The sequence below is a fragment of the Peromyscus leucopus genome, chromosome 8a, assembly GCF_004664715.2.
Source record: "Peromyscus leucopus breed LL Stock chromosome 8a, UCI_PerLeu_2.1, whole genome shotgun sequence".
Lineage (NCBI taxonomy): Eukaryota > Metazoa > Chordata > Mammalia > Rodentia > Cricetidae > Peromyscus > Peromyscus leucopus.
The window spans coordinates 45,125,538-45,147,543 of NC_051085.1; the positions used below are offsets into that span (position 1 = coordinate 45,125,538).

General features: G+C 50.2%; 1 protein-coding gene across 1 annotated transcript in view; it reads right to left on the minus strand.

Moving 5' to 3' along the window:
- The window catches only part of Cnksr3 (CNKSR family member 3), a 97,333-nt gene extending 75,877 nt beyond the window's left edge, over positions 1–21,456 (minus strand). The window contains exon 1 of the mRNA XM_028854051.2: positions 20,960–21,456. Coding sequence (XP_028709884.1) covers positions 20,960–21,011 — 52 coding nt within the window. The 5' untranslated portion in view covers positions 21,012–21,456. The remainder of the gene's footprint in view (positions 1–20,959) is intronic.
- Positions 21,457–22,006: the final 550 nt, after the last annotated feature.

The following is a 22,006-nucleotide window of genomic DNA, read 5'->3' on the forward strand; positions in this document are numbered from 1 at the left end:
AGGGCCGGGGTATCCTTGTTCAGCGTAAAGTTGTGAAATCAGGGCTGTCTTCTTGTTGAAGAGATGAACTGTCTCTGCCACAATGGGTGTGCAGTCCCTTAATAAGCACATGAGGGTCCCTTTAAGAAGCTAGATGGGGGCTGGAGAGGTGGCTTAGTGGTTAAGAGCACTGGCTGCTCTTCCAGAGGTCCTGAGTTCAATTCCCAGCACCCACATGGCAGCTCAAAACTGTCTGTAACTCCAGTTTCAGGGGTTCCCACACCCTCAGACATATATTCGGGCAAAATACCAATGCACATAAAATAAATTAATATTTAAAAAAGAAGCTAGATGGATGTTGAGACCACAGCGCACTCACCTCCACACAAGCCATGGACGTTCAGGGATGGCATGGTGCACGCAGGTGGGGCAGTAAGGGACAGGAATCTCTGCAGTCACTCTACACTGGTCCATAACCACTGTGTGATACTGCAGCAGCCACAGAGAAGTGGGGAGGAGGGGGGGGGGAATGGCCAGGGGAAGAGAGAAGGAGAGGACAGGCATAGAGACGTGGATGAATCTGGTCATGTATCTTCACTCCAGAACAGAGTTCTCTAGGCCTCTACAGCAGGTAATTAACCAGCTCTAGGCCTCTAGAGCAAGTAATTAACCATAGGCCTCGGCTCCTACACCCCAGATACATTCTGGTGACAAGCATGACCTTTAGAAGCCAGCCCCTACTCTGTCAGAGAATTTTGAGGGTTTGGATTCTCGTGCAGGCCAAAGACCTTCACCTGGCAGGTCTTCGTGTAATAACCAGAGACTGTCCCTTCACCATCTCAAGAACCAAAGGCGATAGTATTTGCCTTGATCTCCATTTGGACAACAACAACAACATCAAAAAATCAAGTTCATCACATAGAATATGAGCCTGCCTAGCTGAGACAGACAGACAGACAGACAGACAGACACACACACACACACACACACTGTGCCACTTTATAACTTCAGCAGTCTGAAGAGGGAACAGGATGGAACCCTAAACAACAATGCAATCTGTTGTTACAAGAAAATTAAGCTAGGCTTGTGGGCCTCTAAAACATTGTAGTTACACAGTTACCACCAAGGATGATAATTATCCACCCTGAGCCACAAAACTGTCTGGAGAGCTTCTGATGGCAATTAGGTCATTAGGAAGGTCTGATCCCACCTCTCACCACTTCCACAGATCTACCATTGCGGCACTTCACACGGCAGCCTCGTCCAGACCATCCCCCTGACTTCCTGAGGCTGCTCAGACTTAGTTCTGTGTCTGCTTCCTTTGTTAGGAGAAAATCTTCCTCTCTTTGATTCGTAAGACCATAATTAGGAAAATTTTTAAAATATATTTTTAAATATCAATATGCATGCCACCTCCCATACATGTGTCCATGTGCATGTGGTGTGTGTGTGTGTGTGTGTGTGTGTATGGTGTGTGTGTGTGTGCATGTGGTGTGTGTGTGTGTGTGTGTGTGTGCATGTGGGGTGTGTGTGTGTGTGTGTGTGTGTGTGCATGTGGGGTGTGTGTGTGTGTGTGTGTGCATGTGGTGTGTGTGTGTGTGTGTGTGTGCATGTGGTGTGTGTGTGTGTGTGTGTGCATGTGGTGTGTGTGTGTGTGTGTGTATGGTGTGTGTGTGTGTGCATGTGGTGTGTGTGTGTGTGTGTGTGCATGTGGTGTGTGTGTGTGTGTGTGTGTGTGTTGTCAGGAACAGAACCCAGGGCCTTGCACTTGATAAGCAATTAAAATATTTTTGCAATAATTTTACTTTTTTAACATAAAGGAGAAATTTAAAAAAAAGTACTCTCAGTGTGAACATGAGTAAACTAATAGAACTTACAGAACAGAATCGTGTGCAAAAGTATGAGACTGGAATTTAAAACAATTATGCATGCCCTTCAAGGGTGGTCAAAAATCATGTTGGGGAGGAGTGGGCAGGAGCAGAAATTTGGGGATTTTTTTAAAAACACAGTAATTGCTAAAAACTAAAAATCTACTCTGTGAAATTGTTTCAAAACCACATTCCACTGAATTATAGCTCCGGGCTGTTGAGAATGGATGTTTTCCCAGGGCTGAGTATATGCTTAACCCTGGGAGAGAAACAGTCATGTCAGACACGCTGGGAAACAACCCCATGAGGCGCAGGCAGCCGCACCCCTCACAAGTGGCACCCACATTGTCCTTATGTCCAGCCTTAATCAGGATCCGATAGTTTGAGGTGAAAACTGTATGCCCTAAGGAGTCCGGGAACCCTGACATGGACCCCCACATGGCTGGTGGCAATCGGGTGACTCATCTGAGCCAGGCGTGAGGCCGTCACACCAGCTGTTCTCAGGGTTTGGGTTAAAGTCACTACTCTGCTGTGCACAGGTATGTGAGCAGGAAGGTGGGGTACAAAGAACAGGAAGGGCAAAGGGCAGAGGAGCAAGAGCTGGAAATGACCGGCATTACTGCTTATCTCACGGGCAAGCACCTTGCCCTTGGGGGCAGGGACAAGGGTCCTCCATATTCCTGTTCAATTTGGCAGCATATAACTTCCAGGCTCTGGCTGATACCACTGGAGTGAAGTTTCCAAACATTCAAAGCCTACACTCTGCGCTCCAAACCATTATTAATCATGAATCCGAGACCTACAGCTGATCACAGGTGATCGTGTGCAGGCATCGTAGACTCCAGGTGTGCCCAGGGGTCACACCCCACAACAGACTTATCAAGGTTCCCCTCCTACCTACCCCCCAGCTGGGCTTCCTCCATTCTGCTGGCTTCCCTTTCCTCCCCAGCCCCTGTCCCACCTCACCCCTATCTCTTTCTTCAGCTCCAGTCAGTCTTTCATGGGTCCTTCTTCTTTTTTTTTTTTTTTAGAGCTGAAAAACTGACTCAGATGTAAAATTACTTAAGATACAGGTATATGATACAAAATACAGTTAATAAAACAGAGCTTCAGAGCTGGGCTGTGGCTCAGCAGTAGAGCACATATCTAGCCTTGGGTTCATTTCCAGCACTAACCACCACAGACACACATACCAGACAACTAATCAAAACAAAGAAACAACCCTACCCTAACCCCCACTACCACCAAAGCAGCTTTAAAATTACCTGTCTAGGGTGGCCGTAACAAAGGCCAAGGCCAGAATTTCTCAGAGGAATTTTCTTGTTTGTTTGTTTGTTTGTTGTTTTGTTTGCTTTTGTTTCTAGGGGGCAGAAAAGGTTTATTTCATCTTAGACTCAGGACGGGGGGCCCTGAAGGCAGAACTGCATACTGTTCCACTCACCGTGAAGGAAACACAACAGAAACTTTGGAGGAACACAGCTTTCTGACTGACTCCTGCAGGCTGCTGCTTAGCTGGCCTCCTTACATCCAGAACCATCCGCCCAGGAACCACATGGTTCCTGTGCTGGGGTCCTTCCTTTTTTTAAAAAAAGACTTTTTATGCCTTTACACTTAAAGTCAGGATCAGTTTTACATTTCACAGATCAAAGGGAATACACACTCAACAGAGTCACGGTCTCTCCTCACAGAGCCCTCAGGGGATATTTCCCCAAGATCCAGGGTGACAAGTTCTGTAGGGGTCTGAAAGGTCAGTGTAATAATATGCTACATGAACAATAAACCAGGGCTTGCCTGATGGAACTCTGAGTCAAGAATAACTTACAAGGGTCTGAAAATACAACTGTGTATATTTCTATGTATACAAGTGAGTCTATAGTGTATATATAGATGCATTATCATGTGCGCTCTCTCTATCTCTATCTCTCTCTCTCTCTCTCTCTCACACACACACACACACACACACACACACACACACACTTCCTTCACAAAGGAGGATCACTACAAGATACAAAGACTTTTTATCTAGCCATAATTGGGATCTGATAGTCTGAGGTGCACAGCGTGTGCCCTAAGGAGTCCAGGAACCCTGACATGGACTACTGGTCCAGCCCCTCCGAGGCACAAAAAGGACCTTGGTGATCCAGCATACCCCTTCCCCACCTCTCTAGTCGCCCCCCTTCCCCTCTGTGCCACAGAACCTGCACAATGTTACACTGTCTCTTGACTTCTGGTTTTCTGCCAAGAACACGCATTGCCCTCCAGTAAGCCCGGCCGCCTCTTGCTCATCCACGGGTCTTGACCTGGATGTCTCTTCCTACAGGAGAGCTCCCCTTGAAGCACTTGTCCACATCTGAGTTAGATGCCGCCCCCCTGTCCTCTCTGGGGGCTTGAATGTGGACCTGTCTGTGCTCCACACTACTGGACTGGAACTATCAAAGAAACTTCGACCCTTTCTTGTCCACTGCACCTCAACAAGAACATCGCCAAGGACAGGGGCTCAATAAAGACTGCACGGATTATATTCAACGTGGATGGGTTCTCTTGAGTTGCACCAGTTTTCCCCTAACAAAGAGTTTCCACCCACGGTCTGGAAACATTATTTATATATGATCTCACAGCACTCTCGATGTCCCAGATAAATCAAAAGACATCAAGGGCCATCAACAGCAGTGAGGAATCCCTGCAAGGTTTCGAGCCTGACATTAACGAGGCTTGCCTGCTTAAGGGAGTAAGCTACGGGATAACACAGACCCTAGGTAGATAGCCAGTTCTTCTCATTCTAAATCCTCAGTTCTAAAACAATATGGGGGTGGGGGACCACTGGAGAAAGTGGAGGATTATGTCTCTGAACGAGTCTCCTCTAAAAGCCAGAATCAGCCACTGGATGAATAGCTTTGTCAGGGATTGTGGTATCCACTGTGCAGGGAGGATGAGACCCTTCCCACTTTATCAGCTCTCCCACAGCCAGTTACCTATTACAGATGCTGAGAATCCACCAGGGCTCTATTTATTTGGGGAGGTGCTTTTGGGGTTTTTTTTGTTGTTGTTGGTTTGTGTGTTTTGTTTTGTTTTTTGTTTCTTTGGCGGGATCACTCTTCACAGCCCTGGCAGGCAGTGAGCTCAAGGCAAGCCTCCTGGCTCAGCCCTCCGAATGCTAGACTTACAAGCATGCAGTGCCACATCTGGTTCCCTCCAGCTCCGTTTGCGTTTCAGTCTAATGAGGTAGCAGCTTCCGCCATCCCACCAGCAACCCTATCAAGTTCATCGTGGTCAGAGCCAAAAGCGATGATCGGTTCCCTCATCCCAACGTGATTACGGAGACAGTGGCTGATCTGACTCTAATCCCACCTTACATAGCCATCACTCAATCATTCCTCGGCTCAAAACCCTCCAAGGGCTCCCTGAAACACTGAAGGAAAGCCGAAGTATACTTCATGATCTCCGAGGCGCCTCCCTTTCTGGCCTCGCCTTTCCTCTCCCATCACGGCTTTCCCCTATTCTCTCCGCTGCAGCCTCTTCAACATGCCAGCCACACCCCATCTAAGGGCATCGGTGCCAAGAACACCCTCTCACCTGTTGGTCACAGTGCTCACTGAGATCTGTCCCTAGTCACCCTGGCTAAAACTACATCCCCTCCTCTCTTCACACCCCCCCCCCCCCACCCCCCCCCCCGTGGTCCTTCCACGCAGCACAGATCACATCTGCATGCAGTCAATTATACCAATCAGCCATCCGCCCCCACCAGACCATCAGCTCCAGAAAGAAGGAAGCTGTAGCCTGGTACCCCCTGCTGCATCCTCAGCTCGGGAGGACGGTGCCTGGCACACAGGCAGCACTCGCTACCTTTAACAGCAAACATTGCCCATTACCGGACTTGATAGGTGCAATAATGGGGCACTCTCAGCTCACAGACCCTGAGTGGAGGATAGAAACACAGCTCCTGACAGAATTCAGGGACACAGCACTCAACTGAAAGCTTCCTTCTGCGGCCCATCAGAGCTGAGAAACTAGCAGGTTTTAATAGATATTAAACCAGCCATATGCCAAAAAAAAATGTCTCTCATCTTATAGTAGATATCAATAAGTGATAAGGGATTCTGTTAACTTTCCTTGAGAAAAATCACACCTGTTTCGAAAGGTTGGAGAGGCCGGTGGTGAACAAGAAACAAGCCAGGCCAGGCCTGCAGAGTGCTACGCTGCCCAAGCCTCACCCTTGGCCAGCCTCGCCGCTCTCCTCCTCACGGCTTGCACTGGCAACCTAAGCAGGTAGAAAGCTCAGAGAACGAGCTCTCCTGTCCACAGAGCCCCAGCAGCCAGCTGTGCCAGCCAGCGTCACTATCTCACTAAGCGGCGGACCAGACTTCCTGATCCTTCCAAGAGGCACTGTTCATTGATCAGCGCTGCATCTGCGCCCTGTTTAGACGCCGTCCCGGGGCCTGAAGGCTCTGTGTTCTTCTTAGTCTGCGGCCAACCATTTAGGATGCACCTATGGGAATAATCTGGGGTGTCAGGTTCATGTATATTGCATCATTTCACACTCAAGTTTGAGGACCTGAATTCCGGCTAACACTCCTCTGCCTTAACACATCTCATGTGCCAAGCGGCATGAGATTTGCATTCATTAAGACACGAGACAATCAGCACTGCAAAGAGAGGAGGAACTCTTGTCATCCTAAAGAGTGGAGCCCAGCAAGACGCTCAACACCGCCCCCCCCCCCCAGAATTTAAACTTTGTGTGTGGTGCGCAAGGTGGGGGGAGGGGGAGCACGCGTGTGAATGTGAGTACACAAACGTACACACGGGTGTGCAGGGCAGAGATCAAGCTCAGGTGTCATTCTTCAGGAGCAATCCCCCTTGGGGTTTTTGTCTGTTCGTATTTTTGTTTCTGAGCTAAGGTCTCTTCACTGGGATCGAGGGCTAGACTAGCTGGCCGGTAAGCCTTAGATCCTTCCAGCCCTGCCCTCCCAATCCTGGGATTATGAATATAAAATCACCATGCCCGGCTTTTTACTTGAGTTGAGGATCTGAACTCAGGCCCTCGTGTTTTGTGGGGCAAACTTTACTGACTGACCTAGCTCCGCTTGTCCTCCTAACACAGTGGTTCTCAACCTTCCTAATGCTGCGGTGACCCCCAACCATAAAATTATTTTCGCTGCTACTTCATAATTAGAACTTTGCTACTGTTATGAGTCGTTATATAAATATCTGCGTTTTCCAGTGGTCATAGGCAACCCCTGGGGAAGGGTCGTTCGACCCACCAAAGGAGTCGAGAACCACAGGCTGAGAACCACTGCTCTAACATTTTTTTAATGCTACCACCACGCTGGGTCACAAAACCCAGACTTCAAAGTTAGACCCTACAGAGGTTATGGAGTGCTTCTCTGGGGTGCGACATCTCCTCAAGAAAGGACTCTACACTGTAGTGGGTAGCCATTCAAGCTTTGATCTGGAAGTTCCAACCCCCATCGAGGCTTCGGTAACTGTCACCCCTACAAGGCGGCCTGAAGACCAGAGATCCGGATGGGCAGGCTCTCTTAGTGCCTGGACCGCGCAGAGTTCTCCAGAGAACACCGCCGGACTGTGCTACACCTTTTCCAGACCCTGTAAACAAACTATCCCTTCACTTTTAAGTTACCCCACAAAATAAACCTCCCTTTTAACTACGTGGAGTGGCCTTAATAATTTCACCAATACTGCACTATTCACAGCTGGTCTCTCAGCCTCGACCCACACCTCCCCTACAAAGGCCTCCTCACTTCCACAGCCCTTGTCGGCACACCTTTCCCGACCTCTGTGTTATTTTCTCATTATCCAATGAACTAAGAGCAAACTTCTTCAACAGTGGTGGATCACAGGTGGCTCACAAAAGACTGAAAAACACTTACCTCGCCATGTGTCCCACATCCAGTCCTCCAGACCTGAATGAGAGAAATCCTGAGAACCCTTAGCAAAGGGCTAGGCTAGCATGCTACAGAGAGCCTCCATAAGCACCATACCCCTGAGCAACTGCAGGCTGCCTAGAGACAGGCTTCAATTCGATGAAAACCCTGCTCCTGGCATGAAGCAGAGCTGTTGGTACGAAAGTGAACATCTACACATCCTTCTTGATTTTTGAGCTTTTAGGAAGGAATGAACATTTGACTAAGACCTAATGAAAACTTGACAAAATGTCATCTATTATGACCAGCCATGCATGTATGCACATAGATAAATGTGTACATACAACATGTTTTCACACATATACTTAAGCCTATACATTTACAGATCAAACTGAAAGATTAAAATGACCCCTAAGTTTTAGAAAGAAGTTTCACAATTTTTATCATGGGGAGGTGGTACTCCAATTTTTTAAGTGCTGGAAACAGTATTTCTTAGTTCTGTTTGCCAGTTCAGGGCACTGTGAGGATAAAAACGACTTCAAGACGATTGGTAATTTAATAATCCAATAAGGATCCCACTGGGTTGCCCCCAAATTTGGAAACATAATACAATTTAAGTGGCACATGAAATTTGATAATACAGATAGAAACAGCTCCACCTGGGGGCCAAGACTACATAGTGAGTACTCTGTAGGTAAACTGAGCCAGGAGGACCCAAAAGCCTGTGTCTTCACTGAAAAATATCTACCCAGAGGTCTTCTGGGTCCACCCAGGCAAGGGTAACCCACCTAAACAATACTGGCACACAATTCTATGTTGCAATCTTAGAAGTCATGAAAATAGATAAACTAAGATGAAATTGTAGGCTGAACATGGGATACTAATTAACTGAAGAATACACAGGAAACCAATTTAGTCACATCTCGTAGGTGTATTTTCATGAGAACAATTAACTAGAAATGTTGACCACGGGGGATGTCAGAAACTGTCCCACAGGGATGTTTTTGTTTGGAGCACACCAAGAAAAAAAAAAAGAGGCCCTACAAACAGTTTCTTAAAATTGGTAAATATCAACTACACATAGATTTCCAGCTTCTTCTGAAACAATATAAAGCAAAAGTCCAAAGACCTGCAAAGTTCAGGTCCACAGTCGGCAGAAACTGAAGGCTGTCTGTGTGTCTGGGTTTGCTACAGTCTCCACCACACCCTGGTGTCTTAGGTCCCCAGCCTCCATTTCTAACATGCACCTGGCCCGACCCGACAGCATCTGAGTTTGAGAATCCCGGTGCACAGCTCGTGACCCTGCCCGGCCCTCAGTGCTCCCTTCTGGGTGGCCCTCTTGACTCACGAGGCATCTGACTGATTCTAGGACCGTACACCGAGACAAAACAGTTTCTCAGGCCAGGCCTTGTAGCACCCTCCAGTAGTCCCAATGCTCCAGAGACACGAGCAGGAGGAACAAGCGGTCAGTGCCAGCCTGAGCTACACATACTACTGAGACCTTACTCAAACAAGGCTGGAGCTGCAGATCAGTGGCAGCATATTTGCCTAGAATACACATCCTGGCTTCCATTTCCAGCACCATTAAAAAAAAAAGTAAGTGACTTAAGCCTGCTGAAGGGAGAAACAGGCCCGTGAAATACCTAGGTCTTTATCCTAGGTGTCCCCAGGTATAGCAACACAGAAGATCACACCCAACAGATGTTCTACACACGGGGTGGAGCTGCCAGCTTGGAGTCCACTGAGCCAACCACCTTAACTGCCCCACCGTACGCGCCATGGAAAGAGCACTCAGGAACTCAGGTCCAGCGACCCATATACTTAAGCCTGTCAAAAAACAACCCTGAGAGAAGAGCGCTCCTTCCTAATCACTCCTCACACATCAAGCTAAAGCCACCTTGTCAGTGGGCATTATGTGTGTGTGTGGGGGGGGAGGGTTCCTGACTGCTGTCATTTATTTCTGTTTGGCCCCTCCAAAAGGGGACAGACTACTGCTTCTGGACTTACAGCCTGCACCAGGATCACCTGACGATGCTGAGTTTCAGGGGCCTGAGCCACACACCCATGTCCCCAGGTGATGCTGATGCTGAGCAAGCTGGTTCCAGGGCAGTGGGGTGTTGAGATACTAGGAGGCGGCACAGATACCTGTCTGGGAAAGGGTCTCTTCAAATAGTCAAAACCATCGGGGGTCGAAGTTAACGGTCACCTATTCATAGGCACCCGGCATGTCTCCCTGTTCCCAGCCTATTGCTGTCGGGATCCAAATCAGAATAGAGGCTTTTTTTTTTTTCCTCCACAGAGATGTCTGTCTTTACCAGTCAGCTTTGGGTAAGGCGCTTCAAGCTGGCTGGGGTGCTCACAGTTAAGCCTCATCGTCCCCTACGTCGCTAGGCACCCCAGCAGTGGAGAGCGGGTATCTTTCTGATGCTCGTTATTAAGCATTCTGAGCTTGGGGTAGACAGGAACTTTCAGAACTGCTGCTCACAGATGCGTCATCTGTTCACAGTTAGGGACGGCTCCTGTCGGAATCCATGGTGCTGACAGCTCCAACAGGTGCTGGGGAGCCAGGCCCTCCCAGCACACCACGTTCCTGCTCCTCGGCCACATCCCTCATGCTCCCACAGGCATCTCACTAGACTCTCTTGTTGACACCGTGATTTGGAATTACCTCGGGGGGCCAGGGTGACGGCTCAGTCAGAAAGGAGCTTGCCTCGCAAGCCTAGTGACCTACAACCCACAGGAAAAACAAAAACAGTCAGGCATGGTGGCATGGGATGGTAATTCCAGCAGTGGGGAGATGGACAGGTCCACAGATTCCCTGGTCAGTCGGCGGGGCCTCACCGCCGCAGCCTCACCGCCGAGCCCCAGGTCTCAGCAAGACACCCTATCTTATAAACAAACAAATAAACAAACACAAGGTAGAAAATGCCTGAGGAGCAGCACCTGCCATTTTCTCCTGGCTTACACGCACGCACGCACGCACGCACGCACGCACGCACGTGGCACGTGCATTCAGGAACATGCTTGTGCATGAACATACTCGAACACACAAACCCACACCCCCACACACCTCTGAGAACATATCAGGTTGTTCGATTAGTACGTATTTAAGTTGGAAACACGCATTCGCTCTCAGTTGGAAACACATTCACCCCCCCAGTTGGAAACACTAACTTTCCCCACACTGCCAACCTCTTGAGATAGGAAATAGATTGCTTCCTTTCACTACAATCTTTTCCTCAGGAAAACATGACTCAGATGGCCTCGCTGCCTCCTTTCTGATAGATCTGATAGATAATGCAGGGGGTTTCCTCCTGGAGAATGACAGTCTCCTTGCCTCAAGGCAGCCAAGAAACTGGGCCTGTAATAAAGTAGAACTTGCCAATTATTTGCCTTCAGTTCCCTCCCTCTCTACCCTTCCCTATTGAGGAGTGAGACACTGAGTGTTTTTAAAAATGTGCCCAACTCTTGCTTGCTGAGAATTTCCCAAAATACCATCTATTCAACTAAAACGGCTCTGTTTTCTAAAATAAAAATTAGGACAGTCCATTGGCGAGGCAAAATATTTTCAGTCAGATCTGCCAGTTCCTGCACTCAAACACTTTCAAAGTTTTCAAACACAAAGCATTCTGCTGCCTCCGGCCTACTGGTCTGTGCCTTAGAGGACCGCTTTCTCTGTTCTGGAAAACACATCTGCATCTGAACCTCCTGGGCGCAGGTTAAAAACTGTTCTGTTAGCCATTTGAGTCAAAGAAAACAAACCGGGCCGAGACCCCTTTCACAGAAACTCTTACTCAGAGAGGGATGAGCGACTTCAGACACTGTAGCTCCCGCAGAATGCTCCAGAAAAGAACAAGGATGCGAACAGAGCCTGTGAAGGCAACAAGACAAGGGCTGAATGGTCAGCACACATGGCAAGGCAGGAATCGGGGGCAAGGGCAGGCCAGCGAACTCACCTAACCCCCGGTAGGAGGAAAAGAAATAGACATCCCAACTGCAACTGCTGTGTTCAAAGTACTGCGATTTAAAGAGGTGGGCAAACCTCGTCCTAAACCTGACTTCAGAGTCTAACAGGACAATGTCACAGTCTAAAACAACATCCGCAGCTACTGTCCCTAAATCCACTTCTGCTACAAGAAGCCAGGTCAGAGCCGGGCGGTGGTGGCGCAGCACGCCTTTAATCCCAGCACTCAGGAGGCAGAAACAGGTGGATCTCTGTGAGTTCAAGGCCAAGCCTGGTCTACAGAGCGAGTTCCAGGACAGCCAGGGCTACACAGAGAAACCCTGTCTCGAAAAACAAACAAAAAACAGAAGCCAGATCAGACAAGGCCATGCCCCTGCTTTTCATCCCAAGTACAAAGTTTTCCAGCGCCTGTCCACAATGCGCACGAGCCCTCGCGGCCTGCAAGGCCTCTCCTTCCTCTCTCACAGTCCCTTCCCCCACTCTACCTACCACCCCATCAGCCTTGTTCTTCACAGCTCCACCAGCCTTCCTTTCCTCGACGCCCCTCCAAGCTCATTCACTCTGCAGGGCCTTGTCTGCACAAATCACTCTCGCACATGACGGTCCTCCCCCTATTCTTCCCACAGCCAGTTCCTTCCTATCCGGCACATTCTCTGTGCCATCTTCTCAGAAAGGCGCCCCTGACCACACCATCCAAGGGAGCCCTGCACCAGCTGCCTGGTTCTCCTCCACATCTCTGCACTGTTTCTTCTTCACATTAACAGCTCAGATTACCTTCCCATCCATCTCTGCAACGGTGGGTGACTGTCACCCGGTTGACCGTTGTCACCCGCCACATCTCTCAGGCTAAAAGCAGCTCTCAGTCTGTCCCTAGAGCATCACCTGGAACTCATGAATCACCATCAGCCACTACAGCCCTAGGCTCGCCCCTTGGGCTGCCCTTCAGCAAACTGAAGTGATCACAGATGAAACATTTGGGAGGAAAAATTTGTCTGTGCCAAAGATGTATACACCTACTATTATTATTATTATTATTAGCTAAGCAGTTTCACAACAACCCATCTATCCTTCACATTGTATATTATAAATAATCTAACAATGGTTGAAAGCATGAGAGAAGACACATGTAGGTTCCACACAAACACTGTGCCTTTTTTACATTAAGGACAAGTTGATATCCAGGAGTCCTAACATCAAACCTGCGCCGACGGAGAGGGATCCCACGTGTTAAATTAATCTGAAGCCCTCTTTTCTACCACAGCACAGAACGTCACCACGGCCAGAGCAACCACTACATGGTTTTCAAAAGAGAAGCCACCCCACCTTTTTATATCCCCATCTTCCCACGGGACACAGGAGGGTCCTCTCAGGAAAGGAAAGGAACATGACCAGGAAAACCACAGGGCAGAAAACAGCTGATAAACCCACTCAACTTGCCTCCTGTCTACCACCAAAAACAAAGGAGGACCTGCTGTCGCAAATGATCATGTGACATGGGAAAGGTGACAGCCAGTCACAAGGATGCTGGATACTGAAATAAAAATCATCCAATTATATCCCATGCATTCATTCACTTGGAAGTGTTATGAATTAATCATAAATAATTAATCATAAATAATTTATATACCATATACTATGCCAAGTGTTCTCCCTATATCGTATCTTTTCATTCTAACTAAAATCCTGCACGTTGGTTACGATCCGTCCCTTTTCCGAGATGAGACCCACGTAAAGATGAGCTTGGCGAAGTCACGTGGCAAAGTTTTCCAAGCTGTGTGTATCAGACACAGGATTTGAGTCAGGTTCTATCTCCCTCCAAAGTCTCTGTTGTCTTCAGTCCCTCAACCTGCCCAGCTTTCTTGCCCAAAGCAACTAAATGGGTACACTTTGATGAATCACGAGAGCGCCAAACAGGCTTGTAACAACTGCAAGTGTTGTTTAAGAAAGATAGACACATGTGGACATACGTGGGTGAGTCTACCAGCCAGATGTGCTAACTGTACCACTCAGACAAGAAATGTGGCACTCAACGTAAAAATAAAACTGGGTTGAGGGGTGTAGCTCAGGGTCTATCTAGCATGCCCAAGGCTCAGGATTGGATCCCATCACTAGAAAATAAAACAAGCCAGGCGGTGGTGGCGCACACCTTTAATCCCAGCACTCGGGAGGCAGAGCCAGGCGGATCTCTGTGACTTCGAGGCCAGCCTGGGCTACAGAGTGAGTTCCAGGGAAGAAGCAAAGCTACACAGAGAAACCCTGTCTCGAAAAACCAAAAAAAAAAAAGAAAGAAAGAAAATAAAGTAGTATTATTGTGTACACACACACACACACACACACACACACACACACACACACACACACACACAGAGTTAAGAAAGCCAGAGGAGAAATGGCTTATTCTCTTGCCGAGCTAATGTCCCAACTGCTAGAAAGAGAAGTTCCTAATAGCAAGGATTCTGCAGGAGCTGCAGCCAGAGCTAGAAGAGCAATTTCAGCTCCCCTGGAGTCACACAATCCTTCCCACCAGTGCGGGTTAGAAGGAGCCAGACATTCAGTCCCACCAGGACTGGAGGAAGGAACCAGGGCCTGTGAACCCGTCTCAGCTCCTGGCCTCCTGATCTGGGACAATTCACCCAACTCAGCAACCCCCAGCGATGTGAGCTGTGAGCGGCCTGGGAAAACGGTTAAAGGAAGGGGAACCTGGGAGGGGAACCTGGGAGGGCTCCGGAGAGCTCATGGAAATAAAGCCGCACTTGCCCCTGTCAAGCCCAGAAAACGGCTAAGCCAGGGATAAAACTCCAGAGAAAGCAGAAACGGGAGAAAAACAGAAAAAGGAAAGGGAGACGAGACCACAGACGTTCCCAAGCATGGCTAGCTTCGGCGGACACAGAGAAAAGAGGCAGCACAGACCACCAGTGAGGCAGGCCAGAGAAGGCTCACAGCTGCACCCACCGAGGTGAGCTTAACAAGTGAGTCTCCGATGGCCGAGGCAGGACAAGAAGAGGCCCCCTCCCCATCTCCCAGGATATGGGACCCGGGACAGCCAAGCTTGGCGCGACATGAACTTCTAAATTTTGAAAACTGCTGTAGTTATTTATCCCTGACATGGCATTTAGTGTCTCTTTCCACCAGCAGCAATATATATACACACACATAAATCTCAAAATCGGCTGGGAGCAGTAAGCTCCATGTGGTCCCAGTCCAGAAGATATGACAGGGCAAAGGCCCCTCGTGTCGTCCTCAGGACAGCTGGGCCGCATGGAACAAGCATCAGTCATGGTGAGCGCTGACCCTCACAACACCTCTCCATCGCTCATCTTAAAGAATAACAAATAATAAATAAAATCCAAAGTTGTTATGAACACTCCGAAAGTCCCAGAGGATAGCTAAAGATTCACAGGGGCAAAGGCTCATTTACTCTGCTAAGCACTGCATGTGTTGTTGCTAGGTGATGCCTATAAATAGAAGCACAAGCCTTAAGGTTGCCTTTTCCATCTTAAGGAGTGGCCAGGTCAAGCATCCTCAAACTAAGGGTGAGTTACTCCGGAACTCAAGCACTGATCTTGTGTGAAAGACCAGCGGCCCAGTGATAGGGGAGAGGCAGGAACCTACCAGCTAACTTTGAAAACATGTTTTCTGCTGTGTGCTACAAGAGGGCGTCCCCATCTGTAAAAGGTGTGTGGTGACTAGGGGATCACATCAAAATAGACTCTGGTGTGGCAGGCCTGAAAACGTCAGAGGAGGCCAATGCCAGTGTTCATGGACCAGATGCCAGATGGGTATGGTTGGTGGCAGGAAGAGTCATTTTAACGACATGCTAGCTGGGAAGTGGAATGACTCTTAGAGCGGATGCCAAGGGGTCCGGGGGCGTGCCTCAGTAGGTGAAAGTGCTTGCCAATCAAACGTGATGAGCTAAGTTCCATTCCCCCAGAAAACCAAGTGAAAAAGCCAGGCACAGCAGTGTGCACTTATAAAAACGAAACTAGGGAGGCTGAGACGGGAGGGTCTCTGGAGCTTGCTGGCCAGCCAGCTTTGCTAATAATGTGAGCCCCGGGTACTAGCAAGTGACCTTGTCTCAAAACACAAGACAGACAAGCACCCGGGGAATGGCATCTGAGGTTGACTTCCCATTCCACATACACATGCACACGCACGCATTCACATACACACACAGAGCAAATGGGAAATGTGGATTGACTGTTCGCCCCGTATTAACAAGAGGTGCACAGGGAACCTTCCCGATGGGCTACAGGTGCCACTCCCATTCTCTGGCTGGTTGACAAATGGCAGAGAGACACAACCACCACCACCACCACCACCACCACTACCACCACCCCCCCCCCCCCCCACCCCCCCGCCACCAGAGACTGGCACTTCCCTCTGGCCAGAATCCGCCTTATGAGAGAGACCTCACTGCTCGGAAAACAGTTCATGACCTGAAGCTATAGGATAAAAGGAAGGAAGCAATAAAAAATACACAGCATAGCAATTTATGGAGCACTTACATAAGATCACAGTCAGAGGCATAACCAGGATGCCGACCGAGCTGACTGCGGTGCCCACGCTCCTAGCCAGCCATTCAGCTCCTCTGACTGGCATGAGGCATCACAGAGAAGAAGAGATGGAGAAGCGCTTCAAAGCACACGCTGCTTGTAAATCCATGACCCTGAGCAAACCCTTCTTCCTGCCTCTGGTTCCTTTAAATATGGGCTAACGATGGTACCTACCTCTCTGCTTGGGTTTTCTGAGGATTCAAAGGAGTGTGTCTACAGCGTGCTCTCGAAACAGCATCTACCACATAATAAGCGCTTCGTTTCATGTTTTTCCGATATGGTGATTAAGGAAACTTTTAATTGCTGAAGTTCAGGAAACAGAACAGAGCCAGAGAGGGAGTCGACGGGCAGAAGTTTCTGGACCTACGGTAAAATGATGACCCTACATCTCCTGAGACCTCCCATTTCCAATGATCACAGAGGCAAAAAGGAAAGGTCTGCCCTCAGCTGGAACCAGTACGGCAAAAACCTGGCCCCCATGTACTGTAGGGAGGAGTGACCGTGCCCAGCAGTGTGAGGTGGCACCGTCTAGCTGGCCTGCACTCTGAAACCCACCAGCCCCTCCACGAGCGCACAGGAGGCCCTTCATGGTTGCGGATGCGCTGTACGATCAGGGAAAAGGACGGTCAAGGGCCTCCAGTGCCACCTTCCCCGCAGAAGGGAAAAGTCCCCGTCCGCGTCCGACGGAGACGGCGACAGTGACTGACGCTAACACGGGTGCCCCGTCCGCGGGCCAGCGGAAGGCTTCTGGCAGGAGGAGCGCGGAGCTTGCCAGGTGTCCTCGCTCAGGATCACACTGACCGAGAGCCGCCCGTTCTGGCTGATCATGGCCAAGAGAAGGGGAGGGACCCGGGCAAAGCAGAGTCTGCCTTCTCGAACCCACTGCCCAAGAGTGTGAAAGCAGAAATGCAGCTGGGGGGGGGGGCAGAAGTCTGTCACCAAACTAGTATGTAAATGAGGCTCAGGGACAAAGACCTCATCTATTTTAAGGTTCTGACCTGGGGATACTCAAGAGGAATGAAAACACCACTATTTCTACAGCAGAGCAGGTCTGTGGCCAGTCAGAGAGAAACTGGCTTGTGCCCTACATGAAGTACAGCTATGATCACAGGCCCACACTCCACGTCCAGTGCCATATGGTAGACACTCAGACTGCCTGTCAATACTTCGGCTTCCTTCCTTCCTTCTTTCTTTCCTTCCTTCCTTCCTTCCTTCCTTCCTTCCTTCCTTCCTTCCTTCCTGACCATATTCCAACTGTTTTAAGGCCACAATGTACCCAACTAGAGGCTGAACGTGTGGAACAGTGGTAGAGTGCTTGCCTACATGTGAGTCCCTAAGTTCAATCCCCAAGCACCACACATACACAAAAAGCAATCTTCAGTGACCGGCTGGCTCCCTCTCCAGCCTAAAGTGGTCACATCGCCATTCTGACAATGGAGATGGCGACCATGTGACGTGAATGGGTTTCACAGGGAACTTTTTAAAGGGAAGCCTTGGCTGTCAGTGGGTATGGATATGAAGTGTCCTTTTTCCTGCTGACACAGACACAGGACCTGAGACAGAACAGCCATCTACACTGAGGGGTGAGACCACAGGCTGTGCCACACAGACATCACAGGAGACCAGGGTGACAGAAGCCCCTGGGCTGCCCAACCTCAGAGTCTTGTACAAGAGAACACTAAAACTCACACTTGCTTAACGCAATGGTTCTTCTGTTGTGTGGCTGCCTCGACATGTTGTAAAATTTGCAACAAAAAAAAAGCCTTTTACCCAAATTGGTTGGTCACATGCCACGAACTAAGAATTCATCCCATGTCTGCACAACTTTCTGACACACACAGACCATGTAAAATAATATATATACACGTGTGTGTGTGTGTGTGTGTGTGTGTGTGTGTGTGTGTATGCTAGAGGGTTCTTGCCACCAACACACGATAGTAAGACATTATTACATCATGAGAAGGCTGTGGCCTACTCCTAGGTGTCTTCAGAGTCTCAGTACCCTCTGCACTGCCCTGGGAAGAAAACCCTGAGACAACGCGATGAAACAGCATCAAACCACTGAGGTCAAACACTGCACACCAACCCACACCAGGCGCGACACCGGGTGCCCAAGGAAATGACAGTTCCTGCCTCCAAGGTGGTTGTGCCTATTAAAATGAGCTGATACCTCTACGATACCTACCCAACCCTGTGCCTGGGACTGTTAATATTTACCCGGCATCTATTCCTATCACCGTGAAACTGGTAATGGTGCAGCCAAAAGTCAGTAATACAAGCCAGATGGGCGTGTTTACCCAGCACCCTGCATTCTTTCTTAACGTGAATCTGCAGTGTTGACATAAGCCCGGGCTGTGGATGTGGCTGCGTGCGGACAGTGCTCTTTTCACAGTGCTCATAGCTGCCACACTCATGGTCACACAACATCAAGAGTGGCGGTGTCCCCGTGACAAGCCGCTTGTCACGGGGATGTATTTATAAAGCGGGAGCTGGGCAGAGAGACTGGCCAAGACAGCTAAAAACAGCCCCTAAGCAAACAAATGGCATATGTCCATTGTTTACTAAAAAGCCAATACATGTGAGACATTATAGCAAAAAAAAAATCTTCACTTATTAGGGCGTGCAATCGGGAGGAACATGGCCTCTTGCCGCTCAAGAGTGAGGCGAGTATTTCCACCTTTTATCTTTTTTTAAGATTCTAACACAGAAAGTATCTAGGTCTTCCTATGAGGTAAAAAAGGCACAGAATTGGTAGAATGCCACCAAGTACCAGCACAGGTATGTAATCTGATAAGCAGTATCATCAAGGGTCCTGAGCCACACACAGCGGCTCATACAGGGCAGCAGAAAACTTTTCGAGATGAAAGCAATCTCAACCAAGCCCTAAGGCCAAAGGCCAAAGATACCCCAAAATATGTTTTAACCTTTCTTCCTTTAAAATCAATAATAATAATAATAAGACACAAACTAACATTTTTTTCTCCCCATCTTAAGAAAGGATGAAGGGGAAAAATAAAGAAGGGGGGAGAGGTCTATCTATCTATACAGAGGATGTGGAGATCTCACGTCATCACCCTCCTGTTTGCCTATTACCATTTTTCTGGTTGTACAGTAGGCTGGCAGAGGCACAGGAAGCGAGCGATCCTCTGTCGCAGGTTCATGAGACTAGAACAGTGCCGTACAACAGAGATAGAACGTGAGCCACAAGCATGAGCCACGTCACCGCAAAAAAAAACGATAGAACCCATCGTTAAGAAAATAGAAAAGTGAACGGCTGGAGTTCATTTTAGTAGTCAGTTTTATTCAAAATACTACCATGTCAATACGTAATAAATATGAAAGTTGTTAGTATTCTCTATTCCTTCTTCACACCAAGTCTTCATACACCCACTGCGGTGCATACCCAGCACACGGCAATTCCAGATCAGCCAGTACAGTGGAACAGGCCATCTGCTGATCCTAAGAAAGTATGCCGTGCCCTCCTCCAGAGAAGACGGGAATGAGCAGACACACACCAGACACTTCACTCCTGGGACATCCCCTCCCAGTGGCCTATATGAGACATTCGCTTGAGAAGCCACAAGAGGAGTTTCCACTGTGCCCCAGCCATGGATGGGCAGGGTAGTTTGAAAGAAGACCTGAACACCTCAGCATCACCTACTTCCCATGCCTACCGGGATGAACAAAAGCAAAAGACAGCGCACTTAGCCAAGTGTAAAACACTCCACAACTCCAGTAATTACTCCTGAGACAGGGTGCCACTCCTCACCTGCAACACCAAATAGAAGTAGGGGGACCGCGGGGGGGGGGGGGGCAAGAAACTTGAAGCAAAAGTTGAAGTAAGGAGGTGGGACCACCCCCACCCCCGACCCCCCCGCCAGAACCCACTGGTTGGTTTCAGTGGACTCTGTTCTGCTGGAAGAGGACAAAGAGAGTTGAGCCTCCTCTGGCAACTGTCCCTAGCAATCACGAGAGAAACGATAAAGTAACAGAAAGCCTTCCACTCCCCCCGGACCGCCCAGCACCCACTGGGTGTCCTCTTCCCGAACGCTGTACAGAACTGGACTGTAGTTCCAGACACTCTGCTCCCTCTCGGGGCTTAACTGGCCTCAAAATGCTGCGCCCCCGGGGGGTCTTGGCGCCTCCAGAGCTGAGTCCCTGCCTCTGCGGGAGTCCTGGCGCTTGGGAGTCTCTCAGGCACTGAAAGCCAGCTCGCCCTCTCCAACCCAAACAGACAGGCTGGACTGGCCGCAGGAGTCTCCGTCTACCTGCCCAACCGCCCGGTCACGCCCGCGGACTGCTCCGGGCCCGCAGCCTTTACTAAATCCAGCGGCAATCACCCACACAAAGACGCCTTGTCTCTGTCTCTGCGCTTGGCGACAGGCAGCAAGTCGCGGCACGGTACCCGAGCAGGGCAGAGAGGGTGCCCTGGCGCCAAATCCCCTAGTCCCGCATGCCCAGCCCATCTTTCACGGAAAGGCCATCCTACTGTTGTTCCCTGGCTTAAATATGGGTGTCCGATCCGCTGCACAGAACGCGCACCCCCACCGAAAGGAACCGCACGGAGCAGGCGCACCACATAGGGGCGCACAGGCCGCTCGGCAGAAGTTTGCTTTGTCGCCCGCAGGAGGGGGCAAGCACCCCCAGTGCCCAACTCCTGGCCCGCCCCATCTCCCGGGCTGCGGGACGCGGGGAGGTTCTCCACGGCCCGCTCACCTCTAGTCCAGTCCACCACTTGTTTGGGGCTCCACTTGGTCACCGGCTCCATGGCAAGCGGCTTCACTGCCGGCTGGGCTGGGAAGTCAGCGGCGGAGTGCTGCAGCCTGAGCCCGCGGTTGTCCCCTGCGCGCCCTGGGCGTCCGCTCAAGCCTGCATGGCCGCGGTCAAGCGGGCCATCGCGCTGCGGATCAGCCAGGGGAGCGCGGTCCCGGGCCCCGTGAGCACGGGACAGCTGTGTCCGGTGTGGCTGCTCCTCCGGCTACCGCCGTCCAGCTGCAGTTCCCACACGCCGCTCAGGGATCCAGCTGCTTCTCCGTGAGCACCGCAACTGCGGGAGCACGGCTGCGACCTCAGACTCCAGGCCGGGGCCGTCCAGGCATGGGACTCTCCAGGCTAGGAACTTCGAGCTCGGCTGGCCCTCCGCGGCTCCCTGCGAGCGGCGTCCGACCCCCCTTCCCCCGAGGTCCCCACTCCTCGTGCGCCGGCGCCCCGAGCCTTCCCGCCAGCCGGTCCCACCTCCTGCGCCACCGTCGCAGGCCGCCCGGGCGGGGAAGAACGCAAGAGCGTGCGCGCTCGAGTTGCAAAGTTTCAGCTCTGCGCGGAGCTCCGGGGAATAAAAGAGAGGGCGGGGCCGAGCGGGAGCAACACGTGGGAGGGGGCGGGGCCGAGAGGGGGAGCAACACGTGGGAGGGGGCGGGGCCGCCGCGACGGGGACGCTGCTTACTTTCTCCCCTGCATCCCGGCTCCGGACGCCAGGGCTCTCTACTTTTCCTTTCCAAAGTCCCGAGAGCCGATTAGTGAGTGTCCCAGCCTAGTGGGAGCCCGAACAGTCCGAATCCTCCTGGTGAACAAATTTTTGTTCAAGTGAGATGCGTGTGTTCCCCGTTTTAAAAGTTTCCAATCAAGGTCTTGCTCAGCCACCCAGTCGTCTTCATTTTACGTTTCCTGAAGTAGACCAAGGATGTGTTGTTTTGGACAAGAGGGTGACGATGATGTACCACTTGCTCTCAAGGCTGTCGGCCGTGTGTGTCGGCTCTCTCTTTG